Here is a 21,079-nt window from a genome sequence, read left to right on the forward strand (position 1 = left end):
TAGCATTAATATAACTATTACTTGTTGCAAGCAACATCTTAGAGATCAGCTAAGAGCTTTGTGAGAGAGAGAGAGAGAGAGAGAGAAATGGGACATCGCGGCCGGTTGGTGCTAGTCCCATGTCCTTACCAAGGCCACTTTAATCCAATGCTTCAGCGTGAAACTTTTCTTCAATCCAATGGATTCTCTGTCACAGTTGTTCTTACCAAATGCAGCTCTCGTATACCTTTAAATCATCCCAATTTGACCTTCCTTTCCATACCTGATGGCTTATCTGATCGTGACAAATCTTCTGGGAATTATACAGCTCTTATTTTGGCTCTCAATGTGAACTGTTTAGCCGCTCTGGAGAAATGTCTGACACAGATGATGAAATATCAGCAGCCCCATGAAGAGATTGCCTGCATCATTTATGATGAACTCTTATACTTCTCTGAAGCTGTGGCTAATCGTGCAGGACTTCCAAGCGTCATCTTCCGCACCAACAATGCAGTCACGTATCTTGCCCGCGGTTGCGTTCTTGAACTCATCATTGGTGGTCACTTTCCATTGTCAGGTTTGAACCATTTTATATCTAATAACAAATACTTTTTTCCGGGAAAAATTTTTAGGAATTACAGTATTTCCCGTTCCTGCTATGAATTACAATAGGAGCATTATCATTGAAAGTGCACTGTTTTCTTCATTATATTTCCTTTTTCTCCATTAAGAGGCATATATTGCAGAGATGCAAGTTTACCAATACTTCTTATATTGCAGATTCTGCATTACAGGAACAGGTGCCAGGTTACCATCCCCTCATGTACAAGGATCTTCCAACCTCAAATTTCGGAACATTAGAAAATTTCTTGCAAGCAGTGAATAATTCGCGCAACATAAGAACAAGTTCAGCTGTCATCTGGAATACAACAGATAGCCTTGAGGAGTCACAATTAGCACAGCTAAAACAAGAATGCCCTGTTCCAATCTTCTCAATAGGCCCTATTCACAAATTTGACCCTGCTGCCTCCTCCAATAGCCTACTAAAAGAGGACACCAGCTGCATTACATGGCTTGCTAAGCAAGCCCATAACTCTGTGATTTATATAAGCATGGGGAGCTTGGCTTCCATAAACATCACAGACTTTGCTGAAATGGCTTGGGGCCTTGCCAGCAGCAAACATCCCTTCTTATGGGTTGTCAGGCCAATATCAGTAATTGGATCAGAGTGGATAGAGTCATTAACCAATGACTATAAAGAAGCTGTTGGGGACAAAGGGTGCATAGTTCAGTGGGCACTCCAAAAACAGGTGTTGAGGCATGACGCAGTTGGCGTGTTCTGGACTCATTGTGGTTGGAATTCAACCCTTGAAAGTATCTGTGAAGGGGTTCCAATGATATGCAGACCAATTTTTGGAGACCAGAAAGTAACTGCTAGACATGTGAGTGATGTATGGAGGGTAGGTGTACACATGGAGAACAAGTTGGAGAGAGGCGAGATAGAGAGGACTATAAGATAATGGTGGATGAAGAAGGGGAGGAGACAAGGCAGAGAGTAATTGATTTGAAGAATAAAGTTGAAGCTTGCACAAGGGAAGGTGGTTCTTCCTACAATTCCATGAAGAAGTTAGTAGACTTTATCATGTCACTTAAATGGCATGGTTGATTCGGATTTGAATTTCATGTTCATTAGACTGGTTTATTTGAATAATAAACCAAATTCAAGGTTTATTATTCAAATTTGTTGATTAATTGAAAGTTGTTTAGAGTTTCAATTGAGCTTGATATTTGTTAGTTCCTAGGTCTTTGTGATTTAATAAGAGTACAAATACTAATAAGAATTTCTTAATTATGATAACATTAGCTTTTTTTTTTATGTTTTAAATTTATAACACACAAAACCATTTCAATTACAATATATCTAATAATTTATCATTACTCTTTATTTCATAATTATTTATAATAAATAATTATTACAAAATATTTTTCAATAACTTTTTTCAATAATTTTTAATGACATGTTTATTTTTAAACTGATTATCACTGGTTAAGTGTTATACATTTGATAATATTCTCATAATAACTTATATAGTTTAAGATCATTAGCTTGCCAATATTCGAATCTCACCATTGTAATCCTTTTTTCTGTTTTTCAATTCTTAAAAAAAAAATATATTTGCCACCTAAAATTTTTTTTACGAAATTTTAAACAATTTTGATGAGGAATTTTAAAAAATTCGACTGTAAATTATGTTTCCCATATTTTAACGATGCTCTATAATTAACAACTATTATGCATATTTGTGAGGTTTTATTAATGTAATTAATCTTAATAAAATATAAAAATTTAAACTCATTGATAATTCTTAGCCTCGGGTTACTACAGTATTTGATTTCCGTCGTTAAAAAACTCCACTTGATAATAGACTTTTATGTATTGCTTCACTCGTTTACAATTTATTCTATTACTATGACATGTATTGAAAATTAATTTTCCTGTAAATAGAATTAGGTCAAAAGTTTCTTAGTATTATTGATAAAAATTTAAATATTAAGGCTTCGGTTATTTTATTTAAATAATTTATATATCAAAAAATATTTTATATGAAAGTTTTTTTATTATATTAAAAATGATATAATTTGTTCTTTGATCAATAGAATATATTTTTTGTTAATTTATTTTTTTAATATTTTTAAACGTAAAAATTATAAAAAGAATATTTAAATATTTGCCCTGAAACTAATCATTTTTTATAAAAAAAACTTTTTCAAGGGAAGAAATGCCAGAAGTTAAATAATCTTTAACTTTTGGCGGAGCGAGGAATGCGGAGAAAGAAAGATACTTGGCATTGGGTTGAACGGAGCAGCGGCAAGTTCTTGAGGAGGGTCAGGCTGGTGGAGGATGTAAAGATGGATGTAGTTGAGGCCTCTATGGAAAATGGGGTATGTGATAGTGCCAAAAGTAGAAGTGAAGAAACCTGATATGAAGCCATTGAAATCTCTGGTTAAAACTACTTATCCTGCATTACTATTTCCAGCCTTACTGTGTTACAATCCTATAATCGGATTTTGTCATAATAATATATCTCCAATTTTCCTTCTTTTTTTTTTTAGTCTTCCTAGCTACTTCTTGATGCATTTCGTGCTGATATCATCTCTTATATTTCTTGCAATTATAGGCTAATTTCTGAGTTATTAATATGAGAGACGATATGTTAAATGTAATGTTATAGCGATAAAGATTTCTTCCTTTCTTTAGAAATGTTACTCTTGGTGCCTCATTTACAAATTTCCTTTTTGAAGATTGAGTGGTTTAATGATATGGTAATTGGAACTTTTGACATCCCCAGACATTGTGAATGTTTTGTAGGTAATTAATTATCGATGTGACTACACTTTTATATTGCTATGAGAAGCTGTCGCTGAGGCTGATGCCAAATGAACAGATATATGTGGGCACACAGAACGATATTGTGATTTATTTTACTACAATCTACCAATAAATATTAAGATTTTATGGCAAAGCATCCAAACTGATAACTTTCTTTTTTTTTTTTGTGATTTGCCTCTTTGAGCATTGTCACATTCAATCTGTCATGGATTTTTCATTTTCTTTTGGCTAAGAATAAATTCAATAATTGAAGTGCTTGCTTATCTAGGAAATTTCCAAGCTGCAAGTAGTGCTATTATGAGTTGTACTGTCATATGAGATATAATTATCAAAATATTTTATCTTTACAAGACCTATGCTCTTGCTTTTATATCCTCAAAGAAACTGAAGCAAGCTACAGATCTGAAAAACTTCATTAAAGATTGTAGAAGAGAAAGACAGAGATGCAAAACCAAGGACAGAGACACCGCCGAGTAGTTCTAGTGCCATGTCCATTCCAAGGCCATATTAATCCAATGCTTCAGCTAGGAACCATCCTTTACTCCAAAGGTTTCTCCATCACTATTATTCACACCCAATTCAACTCTCCGAATCCTTCGAGCCACCCGGAATTTACCTTCCAACCTATAGAGGATGGTTTATCGGAACATGAAATTGACTCTGGGAATTTGGTGGTTATTATATCCGCACTCAATGACAACTGCAAAATACCCTTTCAGGATTGCTTGCTTCAGATGATGGTACAACAGAATTTGATGATGGGATTTCTTGCATCATATACGATGAGCTAATGTACTTTTCAGAATCTGTGGCTAATCATCTGAAGCTTCCAAGAATTGTATTGCGAACCATCAGTGCAGCCACTTATATTTCTCGTGTTGCCATTCTACAAATCAAGGCAGAAAGTTACATCCCCTTTCCAGGTATGCATAGAAAACTTTTATTTCTTCTGCTCACAGAGGATAACAACTTTCATTGATGTGTTCCTACTGAATTTGGACTCAATTTGATAATGTACTCTTAAGTCTACTTTTCTAAGTTTTAGTTATTAATATTATGAAAATTGTTAGCAATTTAATGTAGATATTAATTTAATTAATAAATTTATTTGCAGAATTCTCACAATATATATTTTTGGGAAAAAATAATTTTCTAATTTATAATTTTAATATCTATTTAAATCCTTTTGCTACTAATAATATGTATATAATTGATAAAGATTTTTTTTTTCAAATATCACATCACATTAAATTTTTGTTTAATATATTCTATTAATTACAACATTTATAAGAATTTGTATGATAAGGTTATACACAAATTCATTACAGTGTATACATCATATGAAATTAGATCAATAGAATTTAATAAATTTGCATAATTGGAGTGAAAGATTAAAATTGAATACAAAATTTAATTTAAAGAATTAATAATATTGAATATCAATTCATCAAAAATTTATTATAGTGAATTTCTAATACTTGTAAAAATTTTATTATTATTCTTATAGTTATTATTTAGAATTCATTTGTTAAAATAGCTAATTTATAAAAGGAAATATATTCTTATAAATATTGAAATTTATAAAGCAAATTTGATTATTATTAAAAAGATTTACGAGGCTCATTATATGAAAATTAGTCGTTATAAGAATTGATTTAGTAACTATACATTATAAATAAATAAAAAAAATTGACCAAGTTTGGAGGCGCATGGCCCCCTCTAATCACTGAATAGTTCCACCCCCGTAAATAGCCGACCTCAATTAATTTGGAATTAAGGTTTTGTTGCTGTTCCTATAATTAACATTCTAACAGAAAATGAATGCAGATACCATGTCACAGGTCCGAGTGCCTAAACTTGATTTCTTATTAAGGTTCAAGGATCTACCAATTTCCAAATTTGGAACACCAGATGATTTCTTGCAGCTAATAGCTCATGCTTGCGATATAAAATCATCTTCAGCTGTCATTTGGAATACCATGGATTGCCTTGAAGAATCACTATTGGTCAAGCAGCAGACAAAGCAATTCCCCATTCCAATCTTCACAATTTGTCCTATGCACAAGTTTGCACCAGCTTCTTCCTGCAGTCTGCTAAAAGAGGATAACAATGGCTTGACAAGCAAAGTCATAACTCAGTTCTTTACATAAGCTGGGGAAGTGTAGCCTTCATAGATGAGATAGAATTGGCTGAAATGGCCAGGGGTCTTGCAAACAGCAAGCAGCCTTTCTTGTGGGTGATTAGGCTTGGTTCAATATCTGGTTCAGTCTGGATTGAATTATTGCCCAAGGGTTTCATAGAAACTATTGGCGAAATAGGTTGTATTTTGGAATGGGTACCGTAAACTGAAGTACTGGCACATCCTGCAGGGGGAGGATTTTGGAGCCATTGTAGTTGGAATTCAATCTTGGAGAGTATATCTGAAGGCGTTCCAATGATATATGCCGACCATGTTTTGGGGATCAAAGGGTAACAGCAAGGTATGCAAGTCATGTTTGGGGAATAGGCTTTCAATTGGAGAACAAAATGGAAAGTCATGAAATAGAAAGAGCTGTAAAAAGGCTAAAGGTACATGACGAAGGGAAGGAAATGAGGTTGACGGCTAAGGACATGAAGGAAAAAGTTGAAGCCTGTTTCAAAAAGGGTGGCTCCTCCTACAATTCGTTGAGTGAGTTAGCGGAATTTATGTCACACTGGTAGCCACAACTAACATCCTGCTGTGCCATATCTGATATAAAAATAAGCACATTGAAATTTAGTTCAAGCATGATTGCATGATAATTTAATGCAATGCTAAATCATGTAATCAAATAAAAAACGGAATCTGGAAGAGGACAACATTTATGATTGCTTGCCTTCTGTCATCCATACATCCTAATTTTAACTTACAAACCACAACAGAGATACGCTGTTATATATTTCCTCGCATAATTTTATTGCCCATTGCAAAGCCCCATTCCATGTTTCACTAACAAAATGATCCACAAACTATGTCCTTTCATAGGCTTTTTACGGTGAATACATGTACCCTGAAGCTGTCACCAAGCTTCATCTACATGGCAGTACTGCTAATTTACTAAAACACCGTGCAAATCTTCAGAAGGAAGTATACTTTCCTTTGGCCCGGTAAAAGGAGTTGGTGATGTTATGAATTAAGTGACGTGGTACAAACATTTTAAGACTTATTGTAGTTAAAGATATTGCGGAAAAATATTATTAACAAATATGAAAATATACAGAGTAGTTTTATTAGATCATTAGACAATCATACGTTGTATCACCCACTGTTCATGAAATCCAACTATGTGTAGTTACATCCATTCCATTTATAAGAAAGAAATCAATCAACCAGAGATTTCAATGGCCTTGCCATCAGGTTTCTTCACCTCCTCCTTAGGGACGGTCACAGTGAGAACCCCATTCTCCATGGAAGCCTTAACCTGATCCATCTTGGCATTCTCCGGCAGCCTAAACCTCCTCAAGAATTTGCCGCTGCTGCGCTCCACACGATGCCAATTATCATTCTTGTCTTCCTTCTCCACGTTCCTCTCACCGCTGATTTGAAGCACTCTGTCATCTTCAATCTCTACTTTCACTTCCTCCTTTTTAAGCCCAGGAAGATCAGCCTTAAAGACATGAGCTTCTGCAGTCTCTTTCCAGTCTATGCGAGTATTAACAAAAGCAGAATTTTCAAGAGAGATGATTGAAGAGGAAGAAGGAAATGGGAAGTCTTTGAATGAATCCCACAGGTCGAAAGAATTGAAAGGATCGAAAATGCTGCTTCGTCGGTTACCGAAGAAGCTAGGAATCATTGCCATTGTAGATCGTTGAAAAGTGTTTTGAAATAGATATAGAAGGGTTTAATAGATTGCTTTCGCCTGCTTTCTATGGCGAAACGGAGGGAAGATGGGTCTTACTTATAGGAAGCAGAAGAGGGCTCCGGTGATTTCTGGAGAAATCTTAGTGGGCTTTCATCAACAAACTCTGGTAAATTCCGGAACCTTCAAGAAAGCTTTAAACTGAAGATACAGAGTTGGGCTTTGTTCTGGTAAATTCTTGAAGCTCTTGGAGTCAATCTGGACTTGGTTATCAAATGGGTCTGCCTGAACTCTGAACTACACTTTTCAAGTCCAAACTATGGCGTAAAGGATGGGCCTTGCAGCTACTAGGATTAGTTGATATCATGCTCAATGAGGTCCAAATGAAAAGAGTTATCGCTTTCTTTTGCCATATGGCCCCAAAACTCATAGTTAAGTCTTTAATTAGAGTGAACAGTAATCAATGAACTAACTTGTGGCATTATGATTTTAGTCATGTTTCCATTTTTTTAATTAAATTATATCTATAATCTTTTCCTAATAAAATGATAAATTCTTTCATATTTGATGCTTTAAACAATTAATTCTTTTTAAAGATGAATAATGTTTCTTTAGAACCACATCACTATTGAGCATTTGGCATTGTTGATTTATGAAATTCAACATTAATGTCCACTCAAAACGATCAACCATTTGTAAACGAATGAAAGGTCATCTATTTTTAAGAAAATAAATGAATCTTTTTTATTTTTAATGACATGTTCATCACAAGACCTAAAATTAGTAATTGAAGGAACAGTTTCCCCTTTCAAAGGTTTCTTGCATCATGATAAAATGTTACAATAATTTCTTTCTTATTCCTGTAGCTTGGCTTATGAATGTGTTGTGCATCGTAAAAGTGTGTAAACAGTAAAGAAATAAAATGAATATATAAAATTCTAATATTTATGTAGTTCACCCTCTTAATATAGAGCTATATCAATGGGTATGTCATCTTTCACTATCAATAATAATAAATCATTATTATAAGCTCAAAATTATGTTAGTCATAAACTCAATCATATTCAAGAGAACTCATACTACATAACTGCTTATAGTAAATATATTAGTTAATCCCTCTCAGTCTCCTCTAAACATAATTCAATATATTTACTATTACAATACTATACTACAAATAGTACCTTTAACTATATGAGCAAGCGCCTTTTTACCAATAGATAATAATTACTCTCTTTTAAATTATATGTCATTTTTTCACTTTAGACTGAATCCTCTTTCCCTCCATTAAACTACAATGGGCAGGAACCCCTTATCAGTAGATAAAGCCAAATCCTTAGCAATTGATAAAGACTTTCTCTGTAATGGGTGACAACCTCACTCCATGAGCTGAAAGCCAAATAACCTTTTTCACCATTCTCATATTTATATTTTAATTCTCTCAATTCTAATATGATTAAAAGTTCCACTCAATTTAGGAATAATATTAAAATAAAAATTATACTCTATATAGGAAAAGGTCGCTCTCAAAATCTTACTATAATTTGAGTCATAATTCTAAGAGAATGCTTACCAAAAATTCATATGGCCAATTTGCTTATGGATATGAGCATTCCAACCTAACAAAAGCTATTAATTCTTGACTCTCTTATGTATGAAGCAATTAAAGAAGACAATATGAAAATGTCACTTGCAAAGTTTTCTAACAATATCTCCACGCTTGGATATTTCTTGTGTATTTTTTTATTTATTCACTAAATACATATTTATATGCTTTGCTTTTTAATTTCCTCTGAATTAATGACAGATCAATATAATTAATTTTTATATTTTACTATTTAATTACAAAATAATATAACTTCACATCAATTTATAAAATTTCAAACAAAATGAAAGATTTACGGCATCATAATGAATGAGAATACTCCCATGAACAAGAAGTGCATTTCATTTCTCAAGATCAACAAGCTTGACTGCAAAACATGCAACATGCAGTCCCATTTCAGAAAATATAATTCATCTCTTAAAAATAATATGCAAAAATTTCTCTAGAATTTCACAGCATGTACAGACACTAACACATTAATTTCCATATCAACTTATATACTGCACCATGATCATAACAAGTGAATCTGGAATTTCATACGGTATACATACTATTGTAGCTATTATTTAAAGAGTTTCCACAAGCTAAGAAAGACTAATCGTTTGCCATTTACCAGGAAAACAGTAAGTAGCTACCTATGAATTCTTTAAAATCAAATCATTCCCAGAAACAAAACTTGAGATTAGCGAAGAACTTTACTCTTTCATAGCTCCTTTTCAGTTTCCAAGCTCAATTAGATTCACAATTATCACCTAACGACGACAAACAGATGAACGAAACCCGTAAGGCCTACAACGACTCTCAACCTTTTCATCTCTTCTCCTCCAGGTGATACTAAATAATGATCTCACAATCTTGTGTCTAAAAAGATGTTGGAACAATAATTTCATATTTATTATATTAAAACAAATTAAGTTGCAAGATTTCAAATTATAATTTTATTTTTGGATATATTACTCCCACGCTGCTCACAAAATCCAATAAACACACATACACAGAACAAACTCCATTTTTCTTCATATTTCGGCAATTGGCATGTGTCCATGCCCTGCCATTGCAAGAAAGAGTTTAATTAATCAACCAGAGATTTCAATGGCCTTAACATCAGGTTTCTTCACTTCCTCCTTAGGAACAGTCACTGTAAGAACCCCATTCTCCATGGAGGCCTTCACTTCATTCATCTTTGCATTTTCCGGCAGCCTGAACCTCCTCAATAACTTCCCGCTGCTACGCTCCACTCGTTGCCAAGTATCATTCTTGTTTTCCTTCTCCAAGTTCCTCTCTCCGCTGATTTGAAGCACTCTATCATCTTCAATCTCCACCTTTATTTCCTCCTAAGTCCAGGAAGATCAGCCTTGAAGACATGAGCTTCTGGAGTCTCTTTCCAATCTATGCGAGTGTTAACAAAAACAGAATTTTCACCAGAGATGATCAAAGTGGAAGAAGGAAATCGGAAGTCTTTGAATGGATCCCACAAGTCTAAAGAAGAGAAAGGATCAAAGATATTGCTTCGTGGGTTACCAAAGAAACTGGGAATCATTGCCATTTTCTTTATGCAGAGAGGGCTTCGGAATTGAATTTGATGAGCCTAGCAGATTGCTAAAAACAGTTAACTGCTGATTATTTTCGGATGATGAGATGGGCAAAGGGGCTTGGTATTTATAGCAAGAAGAAGAGACATCTGGTACTTTCTGGGGCCAATCTTCTTGGGCCTTTTCTGGAACTATCTTGTAAATACTGTAATCTTCTTTGCATGGAACAAAAGATCTGGACATGGGCTTTTTTTGTGGTAAATTCTTGAAGCTCCAGGCCTGGCGTTGAAACTTGAAATGGGTTTGATTGAACTGAACTATTCCAGTCATTAGGTAGTTTCAAAGAATGGACCCCCAAGCGACTTCTTGTCCTCATGCTTCATTCCTCTTGTTCAAGGCCTGCAATTATTTATTGTGTTTTTTAAAAAAATTTCTACCTTCCTGTTATTTTGTAAGGCACAATGTCTCCAAGTGCTGATCCTAACCATTAGAAGAATTATCTATTTTAGCTCATTTCATCTTGAGGCTCATAATTTTGTTTCATAGATAGAATGAAGAACTTATCAGAAGGTTATTCATCCTAAAATTTTTCTCAAGCGAACACGCTTAATCCCGAAATTCTTTCAACTCTTTAGGTCATTTCATCAAAAAGCGCCTATAGTGATTAGTTTATTCCATTTCAATGTATGATTCGTTTCATTTTTACCCTCCATTTGGTCAAGATCTCAAATTAGGCCCCGCCTCTAACCGTAGATTATTTTTCTTTGCGGCACAAGGTTGTTACAAGCCCACCAATTTTCGTCTGGTTATTCCCCGAATCACACATCTACTAAATTGAGTCTGGCTCTAATAGCATCTGTAACGCCTTGCTCCAACCACTAGAAAAATTGTCCACTTTGACCCACTTCATTGTGAACCTTACGATTTTGTTCCATTTTAATCTATGATTCAGTTTATTCTTGCTCCATATTTTGTCAAGATTTCAAGCGAGGTCCCGCTTCTAGCTGCAGATTATTTCCTATTACTGTACGGGATGTTACACTTGAGAATTACTTCACAAGCAGCTGCTTTTCCTTTGGAGTAGATTCAACAAAAGCATCAAGGTGAAAAAAATAAAAAATGAGCAGAGTGTGAGTTTTATTTTATATCCAAGAAACTCTTACAAATAGGAGCTATGAAGAAGAATGGCCTTGAGCAACACAACAAATCTTTTGTACGGTTAAGATGTTCTGACAATAATTTACAAATTGATTATTTCTAATTTTTTTTATAAACCAAAAATTTTAATAATTCAATTAAATTTACTACACAAATAAATCCGTTATCAAATTAATTAATCAAACACAATCACTTCACCTCATAAAATCAATATTCTCACAATTCACATTCATGGCTCTCATATATATTCACAAATAGTCTTTTTTTTCTCTTTTTCTTTTTCAATTTAAAAAATCATTAAATTATAATTATAACCAATTCTTTTAATTTTATCTATTATTACCAAATATTAATTAATTGTTACAACGATAAATAATAAAATAGTTTCTAAAAATTTATTTAATTAATAAATAGTCCATTAATTTAAATTTTACATCTAAATACTTCTATTTACCACATAAAATATATTTATAATATAAAATATAATTTATATTTATTTTTAATTAAAATTTTATAGTAAAAAAATATTTTTATTAATTAAAATGTATTTTAATCTCAAAACATTATATTAGTTATGTAATGGGAATAATTTCCTTTTCATAACATCTAACATAATTCAAATATGAAATTCCAATATAGCATTTGCTTTTCTTTTTTATTTGGAGATGTTCAAATGTATCATAAATTATGGACTTTTTTATTATAATTATTATTTTTAATGCAATTTTAGTAGAAAATTATGTAACATGGACTTAGCAACACATTAAAGAGAGCTTTCAGCATGATTATAAGTAAAATATATATAAATAAAAACTTACTATATAAATTTTTTGATATTTATAATTTTGTGGTTTATTATAAATTTATATAGTTTATAATTTGAGACAAATAAAAAAAGAAATTAAGTTTATTTTTATGAAATAAGGGAAGTAAATTTTTTTTTAGTTTTAATGAATATAAATTTCTTTTCCAAGAATTAAATAAATGGCTTTTATGATTTATTAAATTTTTTTTTTATATTATAGTAAGTAATATAATGGATCAAATTTCTCTCTCTATATAAAAATAAGTTTTACAGTTGAAAAATTATAGTTGAAGAATCAGTATTTCCTTATATGGTGAAGCTTCTGTTCTTTTCCCATTCCTTAGGGTTCATAAAATCAGTTGTCTGAGTTACTTACCTAATTAGTGGAGTGCATTAATTATAAGTACCACATAGTTTAGATCCTAATAGTATGTATTAATGTTGATTTTTTTTAAAATTCAATTTTATATAGACAGATTTGAGCAATTACGGACTAAATGCCAGCTAATTCTCATTACTCAGAAACATATATAATAGCAATATGAATCCACGTTTATGTCGCTGGGAGATCCTGTGAATTGTTAAAGGAACAGATCTGGTAGCACGTCGGAGGCCGGACATTGCCGGAGAATTTAATATCCAAAACATCCACTGCGCGTTTAATTTCATATTACAACAATATTAATACTGAATTGACTGAAACAGCCAGGGCTCTTGCAAACAGCAAGCAGCCTTTCTTGTGGGTGATTAGGCCTGGTTCAATATCTGGTTCAGTCTGGATTGAATTATTGCCCAAGGGTTTCACAGAAACTATTGGCGAAAGAGGTTGTATTCTGGAATGGGTACCGCAAAAGGAAGCAACTGGCATATCCTGCAGTGGGAGGATTTTGGAGCCATTGTGGTTGGAATTCAACCTTGAAGAGTATATCTGAAGGGATTCCAATGATATGCCGACCATGTTTTGGGGATCAAAAGGGTAACTGCAAGGTATGTAAGTCACGTTTGGGGAATAGGCTTGCAATTGGAGAACAAGTTGGAAAGTCATGAAATAGAAAGAGCTGTAAAAAGACTAATGGTACATGACGAAGGGAAGGAAATGAGGCTGATGGCCAAGGACTTGAAGGAAAAAGTTGAAGCCTGTTTCAAAAAGGGTGGCTCCTCCTACAATTCGTGGAGTGAGTTATCAGAATTTATGTCACACTGGTGGCCACAACTAACATCCTTCTGTGCCATATCTGATATAAAAATAAGCACATTGAAATTTAGTTCAAGTTTGATTGTATTATAATTTAATGCAATGCTAAATCATGCAATCAAATAAACAACCGAATCTGGAAGAGGACAACATTTATGATTGCTTGCCTTCTGTCATCCATACATCCTAATTTTAACTTACAAACCACATCAGACACACTGTTGTATATTTTCGACGCAGAATTTTATCGCCAATTGCAAAGCCCCATTCCAAGTTTCACTAACAAAATGATCCACAAACTTTGTTCTTTCATAGGCTTTTTACGATGAATACATGTACTCTGAAGCTGTCACCAAGCTTCATCTACATGGCAGTACTGCTAATTTACGAAAACACAGTTCATATCTTCAGAAGGAAGTTTACTTTCCTTTTGCCAGGTAAAAGGAATTGGTGATGTTATGAATTAAGTGATATATAGTACAAGCATTTTAAGACATATTGTAGTTAAAGATAGTGCTGAAAAATATTTTTAACAAATATGAAAATATACAGAGTAGTTTTATTAGATCATTAGACAATCATACGTTGTATCAGCCTGTTCATGAAATCCAACTACGTGTAGTTACACCCATTCCATTTTTAAGAAAGAAAACAATCAACCAGAGATTTCAATGGCCTTGACATCAGGTTTCTTCACCTCCTCCTTAGGGACAGTCACAGTGAGAACCCCATTCTCCATGGAAGCCTTAACCTGATCCATCTTGGCATTCTCCGGCAGCCTAAACCTCCTCAAGAATTTGCCGCTGCTGCGCTCCACACGATGCCAAGCATCATTCTTGTCTTCCTTCTCCACGTTCCTCTCTCCGCTGATTTGAAGCACTCTGTCATCTTCAATCTCTACTTTCACTTCCTCCTTTTTAAGCCCAGGAAGATCAGCCTTAAAGACATGAGCTTCTTGAGTCTCTTTCCAGTCTATGCAAGCATTAACAAAAGCAGAATTTTTCACGAGAGATGATTGAAAAGGAAAAAGGAAATGGGAAATCTTTGAATGGATCCCACAGGTCGAAAGAATTGAAAGGATCGAAAATGCTGCTTCGTCGGTTACCGAAGAAGCTAGGAATCATTGCCATTGTAGATCGCTGAAAAGGGTTTTGAAATAGAAATTAAAGGGTTTACAAGATTGCTTTTGCTTGCTTTCTACGGCGAAATGGAGGGAAGATGGGTCTTAAGTAGAAGAGGGCTCCGGTGATATCTGCAGAAATCTTATTGGGCTTTCATCAACAAACACTGGTAAATTCCTGAACCTTCAAGAAAGCTTTAAAGTGAAGATATAGAGTTGGGCTTTGTTCACCTAAATTCTTGAAGCTCTTGGAGTCAATCTGGACTTGGTTATCAAATGGATCTACTTGAACTCTGAACTGCACTTTTCAAGTCCAAACTATCGCGTAAACGATGGGCCTTGCAGCTGCTAGGATTAGTTGATATCATGATCAATGAGGTCCAAATGAAAAGAGTTGTCGCTTTCTTTTGCCTTATGGCCCCAAAACTCATAGTTAAGTTTTTAATTGGAGTGAACAGTAATCAATAAATTAACTCTTGGCATTATGATTTTTAGTCATGTTTCCTTTTTTTTTAATTGAATTATATCTATAATCTTTTCCTAATAAAATGGTAAATTCTTTCATGTTTGATTCCTTAAACAATCAATTCTTTTTAAAGGTGAATATAGTCATTTCTTTAGAACCACATCACTATTCAAAAAAAAAAAAAGATCAACTATTTCAAAACGAACGAAAGGTTATCTGATTTTAAGAAGATGGTTGAATCTTTTTATTTTTAATGACATGTTCATCACAAGACCTAAAAATAGTAATTGAAGCAATAATTTCCCCCTTCAAAGATTTCTTGCACCATGATAAAATGTTTCAATAATTTGTTTCTTATTCCTGTAGCTTGGCCTATTACTGCTTACCAAAAATTCAGATGGCCAATTTGCTTATGGACATGAGCATACAAACCCAACAAAAGCTATTAATTCTTGACTCTCTTATGTAAGAAGCAATTAAAGAAGATAATGTGAAAATGTCACTTGCAAAGTTTTCTAACAACAGCTCCATGCTCGGATATTTCTTATGTATTAATTTTATTTATTCACTGAGTACATATTTACATGATTTGCTTTTTAGTTTCTTCTGAATTAATAATAGTAATTACTATTCAAAAAAAAAAAAAGATCAACTATTTCAAAACGAACGAAAGGTTATCTGATTTTAAGAAGATGGTTGAATCTTTTTATTTTTAATGACATGTTCATCACAAGACCTAAAAATAGTAATTGAAGCAATAATTTCCCCCTTCAAAGATTTCTTGCACCATGATAAAATGTTTCAATAATTTGTTTCTTATTCCTGTAGCTTGGCCTATTACTGCTTACCAAAAATTCAGATGGCCAATTTGCTTATGGACATGAGCATACAAACCCAACAAAAGCTATTAATTCTTGACTCTCTTATGTAAGAAGCAATTAAAGAAGATAATGTGAAAATGTCACTTGCAAAGTTTTCTAACAACAGCTCCATGCTCGGATATTTCTTATGTATTAATTTTATTTATTCACTGAGTACATGTTTACATGATTTGCTTTTTAGTTTCTTCTGAATTAATAATAGTAATTACTATTCAAAAAAAAAAAAAGATCAACTATTTCAAAACGAACGAAAGGTTATCTGATTTTAAGAAGATGGTTGAATCTTTTTATTTTTAATGACATGTTCATCACAAGACCTAAAAATAGTAATTGAAGCAATAATTTCCCCCTTCAAAGATTTCTTGCACCATGATAAAATGTTTCAATAATTTGTTTCTTATTCCTGTAGCTTGGCCTATTACTGCTTACCAAAAATTCAGATGGCCAATTTGCTTATGGACATGAGCATACAAACCCAACAAAAGCTATTAATTCTTGACTCTCTTATGTAAGAAGCAATTAAAGAAGATAATGTGAAAATGTCACTTGCAAAGTTTTCTAACAACAGCTCCATGCTCGGATATTTCTTATGTATTAATTTTATTTATTCACTGAGTACATGTTTACATGATTTGCTTTTTAGTTTCTTCTGAATTAATAATAGATTAATATAAATAATTTTTACATTTTACTATTTAATCACAAAATAATATAACTATTTTATTTCTTTTAATAGTTTCTTTCGCAGTATATCCATCGCATTAATTTATAAAATTTCAAACAATGAATGAGAATACTACCATTAACAAGAAGTGCATTTCATTTCTCAAGATCAAAAAGCTTGACTGTAAATCGTGCAACATCCAGCCCAATTTTAGAAAATATAATTAATTTCTTAAAAATAATATGCAAAAATTTCTCTAGAATTTCACAGCACGTAGAGACACCAACACATTAATTTCCATATCAACTTATATACTGCACCATGATAACAAGTGAATCTGGAATTTCCGCATGGTATATTATTGTAGTTATCATTTAAAGAGTTTCCACAAGCTAAGAAAGATTAATCATTTGCCATTTACTAGGAAAACAGTAAGTAGCTATCTATGAATTCTTTGCAACTAGCGAAGAACTTGACTCTATAATAGCTCCTTTTCAGTTTTCATGCTCCATCTAATTCACAATTATCGCCTAACGAAAACAAACAGATGAACTAAACCTGTAAGGCCTACCACGACTCTCAAACTTTTCATTTTCAGATGGCCAATTTGCTTATGGACATGAGCATACAAACCCAACAAAAGCTATTAATTCTTGACTCTCTTATGTAAGAAGCAATTAAAGAAGATAATGTGAAAATGTCACTTGCAAAGTTTTCTAACAACAGCTCCATGCTCGGATATTTCTTATGTATTAATTTTATTTATTCACTGAGTACATGTTTACATGATTTGCTTTTTAGTTTCTTCTGAATTAATAATAGATTAATATAAATAATTTTTACATTTTACTATTTAATCACAAAATAATATAACTATTTTATTTCTTTTAATAGTTTCTTTCGCAGTATATCCATCGCATTAATTTATAAAATTTCAAACAATGAATGAGAATACTACCATTAACAAGAAGTGCATTTCATTTCTCAAGATCAAAAAGCTTGACTGTAAATCGTGCAACATCCAGCCCAATTTTAGAAAATATAATTAATTTCTTAAAAATAATATGCAAAAATTTCTCTAGAATTTCACAGCACGTAGAGACACCAACACATTAATTTCCATATCAACTTATATACTGCACCATGATAACAAGTGAATCTGGAATTTCCGCATGGTATATTATTGTAGTTATCATTTAAAGAGTTTCCACAAGCTAAGAAAGATTAATCATTTGCCATTTACTAGGAAAACAGTAAGTAGCTATCTATGAATTCTTTGCAACTAGCGAAGAACTTGACTCTATAATAGCTCCTTTTCAGTTTTCATGCTCCATCTAATTCACAATTATCGCCTAACGAAAACAAACAGATGAACTAAACCTGTAAGGCCTACCACGACTCTCAAACTTTTCATCTCTTTTCTCCTCAAGGTCATACCAAATAACGGTCTCACAATCTTGTGTCTAAAAAGATATTGGAAAAATAATTTTATATTTATTATATTAAAACAAATTAAGTTACAAGATTTCAAATTATAATTTTATTTTTGAATATATTATTTCCCGCACTGCTCACAAAATCCAATGAACATACATACACAGGACAAACACCGTTTTTCTTCATATTTTGGCAATTGGCATATGTCCATGCCATGCCATGCCATCGCAAGAAAAAGTTTAATTAATCAACCAGAGACTTCAATGGCCTTCACATCAGGTTTCTTCACTTCCTCCTTAGGAATAGTCACTGTAAGAACCCCATTTTCCATGGAGGCCTTCACTTCATTCATCTTTGCATTTTCCGGCAGCCTGAACCTCCTCAAGAACTTCCCGCTGCTACGCTGCACTCGGTGCCAAGTATCATTCTTGTCCTCCTTCTCCACGTTCCTCTCTCCGCTGATTTCAAGCACTCTATCATCTTCAATTTCCACCTTTACTTCCTCCTTTTTAAGTCCAGGAAGATCAGCCTTGAAGACATGAGCTTCTGGAGTCTCTTTCCAATCTATGCGAGTGTTAACAAAAGCGGAATTTTCCCCAGAGATGATCAAAGAGGAAGAAGGAAATTGGAAATCTTTGAATGGATCCCACAAGTCGAAAGAAGAGAAAGGATCAAAGATACTGCTTCGTGGGTTACCAAAGAAACTAGGAATCATTGCCATTTTCTTTATGTAGAGAGGGTTTCGGAATTGAATTTAATGAGTTTAGTAGATTGCTAAAAACTGGGAACTGCTGATTGCTTTCGGATGATGAGATACAGGGCAAAGAGGCTTGGCATTTATAGCAAGAAGAAGAGACATCTGGTACTTTCTGGGGCCAATCTTCTTGGGCTCTTTCTGGAACTATCTGGTAAATACTGTAGTCTTCTATGCTGTGGTTTGAACAAAAGATTTGGACTTGGGCTTTTTTCTAGTAAATTCTTAAAGCTCCAGACCTGGCGTTGAAACTTGAAATGGGATTTGAATGAACTGAACAATTCCAGTCGTGAGGTAGTTTCAAAGAATGGACACCTCAAGCGACTTCTTGTCCTCATCCTTTCATTCCTCTTGTTCAAGGCCTGTAATTATTTATTGTATTTTTTAAAAAAATTTCTACCTTCCTATTATTTTGTAAGGCACAATGTCTCCAAGTCCTGATCCTTGAGAATTAATTCACAAGCAGCTGCTTTGCCTTAGGAGTCGATTCAACAAAAGCATCAAGGTCAAAAAAAGAAAAAAAAATCAGGAGGGTGAAAATTTTATTTTATATCCAAGAAACTCTTACAAATAGGAGCTATGAAGAATGGCCTTGAGCAACACAATCAAATCTCTTGCAGGGTTAAGATTTTCTGACAATAATTTACAAATTGATTATTTCTGATTTTTTTTAATAAACAATCACTAATAAATTCCAATGAAATTTATTATTGCCCCACCTCATAAAATCAATATTCTCACAATTCACATTTATGGCTCCCACATAGACTTAGTAACACATTAAAGAGACATTTCAGCATGATTATAAGTAAAATATATATTCCAAATCATTATTTCCTTATATGGTGAAGCTTCTGTTCTTTTCCCACTCCTTCTTAGGTTTATAAAATCAGTTGTCTGAGTTACTTACCTAATTAGTGGAGTGCATTAATTATAAGTACCACATAGTTTAGATCCTAATAATAAGTATTAATGTTCAATTTTTTTTTTAAATTCAATTTATATAGACAGACTTGAGCAATTACTGACTAAATGCCAGGTAATTCTCATTACTCAGAAACATATATAATAGCAATATGAATCCACGTTTATGGCTCTGGGAGATCCTGCTAATTGTTAAAGGAACAGATCTGGTAGCATGTCGGCGGCCGGACATTGCCGGAGAATTTAATATACAAAACATCCACTGCGCTTTTAATTTCAGATTACAACAATATTAATACTGAATCGCCATATTTATAATAATGATTAATTACACATACATGATTAGTTTACTACAAATTGAAAAGAAAAATACATTAAAAAAAAAGGGGTTTAAACGTTAATTCTTATATTAGTGAGTGAAAATATAATGAAAAGCAAAATGAGATTAATAGAGAGCAGAGGATGAGGCAGCACGTTATTGCCAGTAACAAGCACGATCCCTCGATATCTGGTTGCCAATCCCTTTAAAGCTGGCGACTGCGAGGCCTTTGCTTTCGTCAAGCTTAGACTTGTGATTTTTCTTCGATTTGCGAGGAGTGTTTAATTAAGGCACCTATTTCACTTATTTTTTTTAATTAAAAATTATACATCAATATTCAATGCTCTTATTTATTATTTATAAATAAAAATCCCATTTTTGCTATTAAAACGACAGAACTTTTCAATTATTGATCTGATTTTAGTAACCACTACTATAAACAAATCTCACTGTTGAATCTTTTTCTCAATCATTAATTTCTAATTTTTTTCAAAATTAAATTAATAAAAATCGTTTAATATAAGACATACATTACTTGCCATCTTTTTCATTATGAAGATGGATCACGTGAAAAAAAAAATAATAAAGGACAACTGTATTAATACTGATAATTAATTGTTATTTTAATCATAAAATTGGTATTATATTGTATCTAGAAGAAATGTTCCAGAAGTTATTGAATGAGAAGGAGAATGTACCACTGCTCACTTGACATGTACACATTCATTAATTAACAAACATTAATTATAGTCGAAACTGTCTATATGAGCTGTTTCTTCCGCCTCACAGAAAATTATTAAAGCCATCGATCGCTTAAACATTAAAAATAGGATCAATTTGTGCGAAGAGATAATATATTATTTATTCTTAAAATTAAATCATAATTATTAATTTTCTTATTTTCCAATAAAATTAACTGTATTTTATTTTTTTATAATATTATTAGATTTAAAAATTAACTTAATTTGATGTATTATAAAAATTAATTATGAATGTAATATAAGAATAAAATTAATTGTGATAGTAACGAGAC

General features: G+C 32.7%; 2 protein-coding genes and 5 pseudogenes across 2 annotated transcripts; 3 read left to right on the forward strand and 4 right to left on the reverse strand.

Annotated features, from left to right (window-relative positions):
- On the forward strand, positions 1 to 1,671 carry LOC110643812 (UDP-glycosyltransferase 76E2-like; annotated as a pseudogene).
- Positions 1,672 to 3,564: 1,893 nt separating this feature from the next.
- Positions 3,565 to 6,210, forward strand: LOC110644150 (UDP-glucose iridoid glucosyltransferase-like; annotated as a pseudogene).
- Positions 6,211 to 6,583: 373 nt separating this feature from the next.
- On the reverse strand, positions 6,584 to 7,269 carry LOC110642167 (17.3 kDa class I heat shock protein). The gene has a single exon (XM_021794114.2). The coding sequence runs from the start codon at positions 7,186 to 7,188 to the stop codon at positions 6,715 to 6,717; it is 474 nt and encodes a 157-aa protein (XP_021649806.2). The 5' UTR covers positions 7,189 to 7,269; the 3' UTR covers positions 6,584 to 6,714.
- Positions 7,270 to 9,711: 2,442 nt separating this feature from the next.
- Positions 9,712 to 10,417, reverse strand: LOC110644025 (17.5 kDa class I heat shock protein-like; annotated as a pseudogene).
- Positions 10,418 to 10,424: 7 nt separating this feature from the next.
- On the forward strand, positions 10,425 to 13,922 carry LOC131174673 (UDP-glucose iridoid glucosyltransferase-like; annotated as a pseudogene).
- A 161-nt stretch (positions 13,923 to 14,083) lies between these two features.
- Positions 14,084 to 14,670, reverse strand: LOC110666312 (17.3 kDa class I heat shock protein-like; annotated as a pseudogene).
- A 3,414-nt stretch (positions 14,671 to 18,084) lies between these two features.
- LOC110666314 (17.5 kDa class I heat shock protein) lies at positions 18,085 to 18,855 on the reverse strand. Its single transcript, XM_021826753.2, has one exon. It carries the CDS (start codon positions 18,768 to 18,770, stop codon positions 18,297 to 18,299), a length of 474 nt encoding a protein of 157 aa, XP_021682445.2. The 5' UTR covers positions 18,771 to 18,855; the 3' UTR covers positions 18,085 to 18,296.
- Positions 18,856 to 21,079: the final 2,224 nt, after the last annotated feature.

Source organism: Hevea brasiliensis, chromosome 16 (genome assembly GCF_030052815.1).
Source record: "Hevea brasiliensis isolate MT/VB/25A 57/8 chromosome 16, ASM3005281v1, whole genome shotgun sequence".
Lineage (NCBI taxonomy): Eukaryota > Viridiplantae > Streptophyta > Magnoliopsida > Malpighiales > Euphorbiaceae > Hevea > Hevea brasiliensis.